Source organism: Centropristis striata, chromosome 10 (assembly GCF_030273125.1).
Source record: "Centropristis striata isolate RG_2023a ecotype Rhode Island chromosome 10, C.striata_1.0, whole genome shotgun sequence".
In the NCBI taxonomy this organism is placed as follows: domain Eukaryota; kingdom Metazoa; phylum Chordata; class Actinopteri; order Perciformes; family Serranidae; genus Centropristis; species Centropristis striata.
In genome coordinates, this window is record NC_081526.1 from 19,683,093 (window position 1) to 19,691,718 (window position 8,626).

The 8,626-nt window shown below is 39.5% G+C and overlaps 1 protein-coding gene across 1 annotated transcript; it reads right to left on the bottom strand.

The window, feature by feature from the left end:
* Positions 1–399: 399 nt before the first annotated feature.
* hsd3b1 (hydroxy-delta-5-steroid dehydrogenase, 3 beta- and steroid delta-isomerase 1) lies at positions 400–4,038 on the bottom strand. The gene is made up of 3 exons (XM_059342161.1): positions 3,671–4,038; positions 2,431–2,595; positions 400–1,799 (listed from the first exon to the last, which is right to left on the bottom strand). Exons 1-3 carry the CDS (start codon positions 3,819–3,821, stop codon positions 991–993), a joined length of 1,125 nt encoding a protein of 374 aa, XP_059198144.1. The 5' UTR covers positions 3,822–4,038; the 3' UTR covers positions 400–990.
* Between the last annotated feature and the right edge of the window lie 4,588 nt (positions 4,039–8,626).

Consider the following 8,626-nt stretch of genomic DNA (forward strand, 5'->3'; position numbering starts at 1 on the left):
TATAATTATAAAGACCTCAGAAGAAAACTTTCAACTTAACTCTTTACAAGCTACTGGAAGTTTACTTTTCCACAGGTCTGCTTGCTTCAAACTCTCAAGAAAAACTCGAATAAGGGGTTTTTCTCATCATGAACTTTAATAGAATACACAACATTTTAAGATATTAGCAGGACGGTACAGGAAGAACAATTTATATTGACACAAGTCAAAGCTACAAGATCTAAACTTTTGTTTTTAAGCTTTTAATGTGTCGAATACTCCTCCCCCTAACGCTACTTGCTGAACTGTCAACCTCAAATCTTTCTCCTGACGTTAAGATTATTGTCTGTTAAATCACAATTACTGAAGAAACAACTTATCTACAAATAATCTGTGGTGAGTCCTAGTGGTTATATAAGACAAACGGAGCAAAAAAAAACATTTAAAAAATCCACAATAGTTGTCTTTAAAGAAACATCAGTAGTGATGACCATGTTATTAAATGTATGCTCAAAATCACTTAAAGTTTTGTGTTTACAGTTGTTGCAAAAATAATTGTGTTATTATTAATGCAAAAACCACAAAGAGACAAAGTGATTATGTATAATCCAAGCTGATCTCATAAAAACAGGTTGTTAACTGCAATTAAACTGTTTGAATTTGGCAGCATTTATCAAATATGAATGACAATTATTATTGTTTTTTTTTTTTTGCAGTTTCCAGTTTCCTGCCGACTACTGTGTTTAAAATGTGTTTAAAACAGCCACTGTCATGTGTCACATTTTTTAGGATTTCATATGAAACACTGCAAATACCATACCAACCTCTTCAAATCAAATCAAATCAAATCAAAATCAAAAGTACTTTATTTATCCCCGAGGGGAAATTCAGTTGACAGAGAGTCTGATAGAATCTCTGGAAGAATGAGACAGCCAGATGGTTGTACTAGCGAACAAGAGAATACTTTGAACATAACCCAGTCGTTTTAAAGTAAAAACAACTTTTAATTTCTTATTTAGCACTTATTTTTTCCCTCTCGTTGGGCAGCTCTGAGGCGAGCCACTCAGTGGTGCGTTTGCGAGCCTCCTCCCAGGTGTATTTGGGGAAGTACCCAAGATCCCTCTTTGCCTTCTGATAGGAGAAGCTGAACGACGTGTTCAACATGGTGACGAGCTGTCGCTTCAGTGGTGGGACGATACGTATGAAAGGTCGTAGGATCACGCTCACCACCTCCATGATGAAGCATATGATGTGGAGGAGAAAGAGCGGGTACATGAGCTTCTCCTGAATGCTGAAGCCCAGTGGTGACATCACAATGTGGTTGAAGTCCGAGTAACTCACATGTGGCGTGTCGTCACAGATGAAGTAAAACTTTCCTCCGATGGCGTTTCTCCTTTCTGGGTCTTTGAGGCTGCGGGCGGCCTGCAGGTGAGCCACGGCCACATTCCCCACATACACCGGGTTCACCAGGGCTTCTGGTCGAGACATACGATACAAAACATTGTTGTTTCGTATCCCATCGCCCATGTGGCCCAGCAGGAAGCGGCAGCCTTCCCCGTAGATGTACATGGGTCTGAGGGCACAGGTGGCCAGCCGGCCCCCGTTTTGCAGCACCTCGCTGTGGGCCTGCAGCGTCCTCTGCTCCGCCTCCTTCTTGGTCTTGCTGTAGATGAACTTCAGAGAGCAGTCGTACACCGTGTCCTCGCTGCCGTTGATTATTGGATCGCCGTTAGAGTTTGGTCCCATCACCTCGATGGTGCTGGTGTAGATGAAGGAGGCCACGTTCTCTTGAAGACACGCCTCCAGAAGCAGCTGCGTTCCTGTAAAACAAAGTTCAAAGATCTTAATCATTATTTATGTTGTCTCAGAGGAGGGCAAAGTTTCTTCATGTGTCACCCCGACAAGAAATTGAAAAAGATTCAACTAGAAAAGCTGCAGCTAAACCAAGCAGCAGCATCTAGGTCTAGGTCTAGACCTTGGTGCTTGGATCTAATTACTTGGTTTGGTTTAGGCACCAAAACTACTCGATTAAGTCTAAGTCTTAATTCTATTAAAATTAATTAAATGAGTACTTAGAGATTGCTGCAACTGAAAATATAATTGCCATCTTCAGTCCCTTCATAGCTTAATAATGAGAATGTGACATAAAACAATAAAAGCTTAATGGTGCGATTGCCCCGAGGCCCTAATTACCAACTGAATCAATTTTGTCATGAGTTTAGCAACTGTTGTTCTTTTGTTTAGTTGATAAAATATAAAACAAGACACTCTGAATGTTTAACCCCGCTGTGGTCTCCTTTCCATGCTGCATGAAAAGGTGCAGTTTGTGATTCTGGAGTCTCATTTCTATGTCAACAAATACTGAAAATTAGCACTTGAAGTCAGTTGAAGTGTAAGAAATCAAATGAGTTCTGCTGCTTTATCTTTCATTCATTGAAGTGGCCGCCTTACCTCTGACATTGACCCCGTATATCTCACTGTACTCCACTGCATCATGGACGTCAATGATGGACGCAATGTGGAAGACGATCGATGCACCTCGACAGCTTTTTCTCAGGAAGTCTCCGTCTCTGATGTCGCCCTCGAACACAGACAACTTTGTGTCGCCTCGACAGTCTGACATAGGAAATCAACATTAATAATCAATCAATAAATAAACATTAGGTTTGGTTATTAATGATAATATAACAATGTTTACAATATTTTCTTGTGTCTTTTATTCCTACATAGATTTATTGTTGCTGTTGCATGAAAAACTGAAGTTGTAGCCATAATAGCCAATAAAACAGCCTTAAAGTGGATGGTAACACTTTATCAAATTTTAATAGATCCCCATTTGCTTTTGAGAAGGGTGAACAATCGCATCACTCTGAATAAACTCTTATGTTACTGGGATTCAGATAATTTTGGCTGTAAGAAGTAACAGTGAATTAACTCTCCTTCCTGGAAATGTTTTATATGTGGACTAATCACAAAAAGCCATGATGAATTGATCATTTGCTAGTGGTGAACCACAGGAATTCATGGAACATCCTTCACTGATTAATGGATTACGATCATCATGAGTCAAGCAAGGTATAGTAAATGCTTTGTGCTCTTTATATAAAGTGTTGCCAAGTGGACTTAATCTTCTCTTATCTTATGTTAATCAATAACATAAACTCAGTGGTTTCAGCATCTATTTCAGCCCAAAACTGTTATTTTGTTTAAGGGTAAAATGGGCCACAATCTTTTTTTTAATTTTTTACATTAGAAGTCTGTAGTTACTGCCAAATTTTGTTCTTAAAGTAGATATATAATATATTTAAATCACTAATTAAGATTAATTAAAATAAAAAATAAAGCCAATCAAACAGCTGGTAAACTCAAACTTGTTTTAGCTAATTTAATTTACACAGAAAATGTCCAACTTTATCAATGTAAAGTAGCTGCAGTTAGATATATATATTATTATATTTATCTTCCAAAACCTGCAAAAGAGAAGAATTATAAATGTTATTTTTCACTACAACCTCTTTCGTGAAATTGATGTATGAAGCACACATCTCTTTATTTAATATATTTTATATAGCATCTTCAAGTTTTCATGCATGCTGCAGAGAGAGAGAAAAGCAGAGAGAGAGAGAGAGAGAGAAAGAGAGAGAAAGAAAGAAAGAGAAAAGCAGAATAATTTGTAGAAAGAGCTTTTTACCGGCCAGAGTATGTAAGAGTTGTGGCTGAATTTGTTTGTCCAGCAGTCGAATCTCAGCCATTTTCTCTTCCTCCAGCAGCAGCTTCACCAGCCTCTTCCCCAGAAATCCACCAGCTCCTGTCACCACACACACTTCACCTTGCAGAGACATCGCAGGTTTATTCTGTCTTCGACAAAAAAAACTTCTTTCAAATGGACCTTTTGGAAAGTGAAAAGAAGAAGGCACACAGAATGTTCTAATCTCACAGCCTCAGCTCTTTCACTTTTTGTAAATCCAGAAACGTAACCAAGGAAAAACAAATTATTTGCTCAAAGGCAGTGTGGAAAAAAGAGGATTGGCGCGGCTGCTTCAGGGTGGAATGAGAGGCTTTTTGGAGACAGACAAAATAAGGGGCAGGGACTTTTTATGTGCCAAGGACAATGCCTGTTAAAGTTGTGATCTTTTATTGACTCACTCTGCATCTGACCAATGCATCTGTTATAAAAGTAGTTCCAAACCTTTTTCCTTTCATTGACTTCATTTAAATAACTTTATTAAGGGTTATAATAGTATACAGTCAGGCAGCTTAGAGCCATGATAACATCAAGAAAGAACCACATGATTGAATTAACAAGAAACACAGAAAAAGAGGGGAATGATTTAGCAAATTCAGACTTGTGAATATAAAATGAGAAATATGAAATTTTACCAAGCAGGATCATGAGATTGATTCACTGAATTAATATTGTTTTAAAAAATCCCTGGCTAAATTTATTACTGTATATTCAATGCACAGCAATAACAGTACATAGTTACTGATAAACTACAGTGCAGTAAAATTAATGAACTCAATAACTGGAAGTCTGAAGAAGTTTTCCTGTTACTTTCTGTATTATATAAACACACATATATACACAGTACTGTTCAAAAGTCTAACGCAGGTGTAAAAAAAATGCCTAGAAGAATTGTCACCTGGTTTGGAGGCAAAGAATGGTCACACCAAATATTGATTTGATTAAAAAAATGTTTTTTAAAAGCATATCTTTACCATTCATACATTCTCAAAAGGCTTATTTTAGTTTTTAAAAATCCTTTATTTTCTTCCCACTGATGCTTGGTAATTGTTCTATTAGCTCTTTGTTTTTGTTTTTTAACTGTCGACTACTCTCGTGCAGACGAGGCGGTTCAGCAGCTGTGAGGTTTCTTCTTGTGAAGTCTCAACTTTTGGGTCTTAACTTTTGTTTCAGTTTTGGGTACAAGGTGACTGTTAATGGCATTGTTGCCAACTCTATTCCAATGAAAGCATTAGCTATAAAATTAGCTCAAAGTTAACCCATGAAGCCATTCGTTCATTTGCTTCATTGAGCTTGTTTAGAGACTCCAAGGAAGCTTAACAAGGTTGCTTTTAAAGGAAAGATGAGTAAATCAGATCTGTGCTCTCATGTTCAAGGCTGGTTCAGACAAATAAAACAAGATTGGACATTTCAAGGTGAAATCTGTCAGCCAGATGGACAGATATGCTTCTCCTCACACAGTGATGGATTATAGTTGTCACATTCACTGGTTTCCTCAATAAATGGGGCACTGAGTCATGAGGCTGTGTGTTGGAAACTCCAAGTGCTGCAGGGTTTTTACCATTAATAATCAGCATGGTCACATCGGAAAACATCCAGACAACAGTTTCTACACTTTGTTTTTAAGTGAAGGAGCCTGAAGACATTCAGTCTGTTGATGTTGAGCTCTGTACACTTCTTTACAAGTCCTTTTATATGTAGATTTATTTTATTTGACTTGATGATGCAACAGAATGCACTGAATGAGATGATGTGAACAGCCTCTTTTAGTGGAGCGACTAAGTGCTCATTTTTGCCAGAATCTTTCAGTTTACAAGCGTGAAAATTGGCAAGAACACTCTCCATGGGTCACTTAACAAGAAAATTGTCCGAGACATTTGAAATTTTAAGATGGCGGCCATCTTTCAAGATGGCCGACACCTAAGTGGAGCAGTTAAGTGATATAATGGTTTCTTTGGTGATACAAGCATAAAAATTGGCATGAGCAGTCTCTGTTGGTCACTTGACAATGACCCACCGACAGTTATTTGAATTTCCAAGATGGCGGCCATTTTTCAAGATGGCCAACATCTTACTGGGGATTTCCACCGGACGCGTTACTGCAGCAGCACGTCTCCACAGCGTTTTTGCTGCGTCTTGTCAATTCACACCGGACGCGTTACTGCAGCAGCACGTCAGTTTAGCGAGCCGGCCGTATACACGCGAGATAACGAGATCACGCGATAATCCTGACCATACGGGAGACCGCAAGCTCCCGTGATAAACTTTAAACTCTATTTATACAGTCTATGGATAAACTGTGTGTATAAAGTAAACAACAACAACAAAAACCAACTTACTTTGCTTCTCTGAGGTGAAAGATATGTTGATCTGACCATCTATCCTTATAAAAACAATATGTTATGTCATAAATGATTGTATGATGTTCCACTTCAACAATCAGTCTCTTGTCTTCCGTGTCGCCGATCCTCTGAGACCCTTTGATTGATTGATTGCCGATCTGGTGCCCCGGTCATAACATAACGTTGATGTGAAGTAGTTTTAGGCTGCATGAACTGCGTATTGTGTTTTATTTTGAAAGGGGCGGAAGTGTTTTACGCTGAATCTGAGTCGGACTTCCTTTCTGGTGCGATCTGCTCTGTTGAGATTCACGCGAGTTGGCAGCGTCTCGCGGAGAAATAGAAGTCCTACCTAATGCTCGCGTAGAGACGATGACGCGACGCTGCAGTAACGTTACGCTACGCGCCCGGTGGAAATGCTCTCATTGATTAGAGTGTTACCTATTTGCAACGTCATACGCGACGCTGACGTTACGCTGCAGTAACGCGCCCGGTGGAAATCAGGCTTTAGTGGAGCAGTTAAGTGATATAATGGTTTATTTGGTGATACAAGCATACAAATTGGCATAAGCAGTCTCTGATGGTCACTTGACAATAACCCACCCACAGTTACTTGAAATTCCAAGATGGCGGCCATTTTTCAAGATGGCCGACACCTTAGTGGAGCAATTGAATGATATAATGGTTTATTTGGTGATAGAAGCATACAAATTGGCATGACCAGTATCTGTGGGTCACTTGACAATAACCCACCCACAGTTACTTGAAATTCCAAGATGGCGGCCATTTTTCAAGATGGCCGACACCTTAGTGGAGCAATTAAATTATATAATGGTTTATTTGGTGATACAAGCATAAAAATTGGCATGAGCAGTCTCCATGGGTCACTTGACAATAAGCCACCCACAGTGACTTGGGTTGACAAAAAAACACTCCCAGCCACTTGAAATTTTTATTTTCAAGATGGCCGCCCCCTGGATCCTCAAAAGATCAATTTTCTCATAGAAATGTATTGGGTTTTAGATTATTCTGGAAAACAAGTTTTAACACATCATAATACAGTTGTGTTGATTTGTTGATCATAGACAGATTAGACAAGAGTGAGTATCTGCACTACCAGGGCACACTGGTGATATATCACTGCTGTTAAACTCAGAGTGGGGTTCAGTATCAGCCAATTGTAAAGTTGGTCAAAGAAGAGATCACAACTCTCTAGTAGTAGTTTTAGTTAACAGATCGTACGGTAAAAATGGCATTGGATGAACGATTGGACTAAGTGTAGGGTTAAGGCATGAACTTAGTTGTATCCCATACATCAAAATTCTTATTAAAAGGTGGTAAAAAGCTAAACCCTCGGCCTCTGCCTTTGAATTTGCTGCAGACATTGCAGAAGCCATCATAACAGTTGAGAAAACAAACAGCAGGACACCAAGATCATACTGGTTATGATACCATTGCAAGAAATGTTCCATTATTTCATAAAATAAATGCTCTGCCTAGCTTATGTAATCCAACCCGACTAGATGAAGGTGATGGCATAGAAAGCACATTGACAAGAAACAGAGCAAAATATCATTCAAGCTGTAAACTTATGTTCAACAACACACAGCTGGAAAGGGCACAAAAAAAGGCATCTACTGCTGCTAAAGACAAGAAACAGAGCAAAATATAATTCAAGCTGTAAACTTATGTTCAACAACACACAGCTGGAAAGGGCACAAAAAAAGGCATCTACTGCTGCTAAAGACACTAAAGATACCAAAGACATCCATGTCAAGAGGTCAAGAAGATCCCAGACTTCTTATGAGGCTGGATATGTGTGGGGACAGGCACTGAAGAGACACCCACAAATGCCGAGCCTGTCCGACTGGGGATGGGTTAAACAGGAGAAGGAGTGGAAAGTCTTCTGGACTCCACTTCCACCTATTGCGGAGAGTTGTTGGGAGTTGACAAAATGTGGGTGCACCAAGGCTTGTACTGGAAAGTGTAAGTGCTACAGATATGGACTCAGTTGCCCCTGCTAGAACTTATTTGCTTGTTTCTTTTGTTTCCCTGTTGTCCTTTGTGTTTTCAAGTGTAGGCCTATGGCTCGGCTTCCCCTCGCCACATCGGCGCATTATGTTCTATTTTGTCACCAGTACTTACTGTGACATGTTCAGTTTTTACTTTGTAACATTGCTTTAACATTTTCAGTTTAGTTCCCTAGTATAGTTTCAGATACTGTTTGTCATGGCTCCGTGTCAGCCAGAGCTGCTGTTGCCTCTGGATCTGTCATTATTGCCATTCAGTATTAACCATTGCTCAATTATTATTTTGGAGCACTGTCCGTTCAGCACCACAACTGTGTTTCCCCACCCCTTAGTATTTATTTGGCATGTTTAATGGCAGTTGTAATGGTTAGTTATAAAAAAATAATTTAAAAAAGTATTTAAAAAAGCCCTCATGGCAAGGGAGCCTGTGTTCCTCGGTGAACCCAGAGAGCTACGCCAGTGGGAGGGAACTCCTTTCAGGTTTTACCAAACTGGACAGGTCGTGGGCAAGGAGTCAGACAAAGCACAGTCAA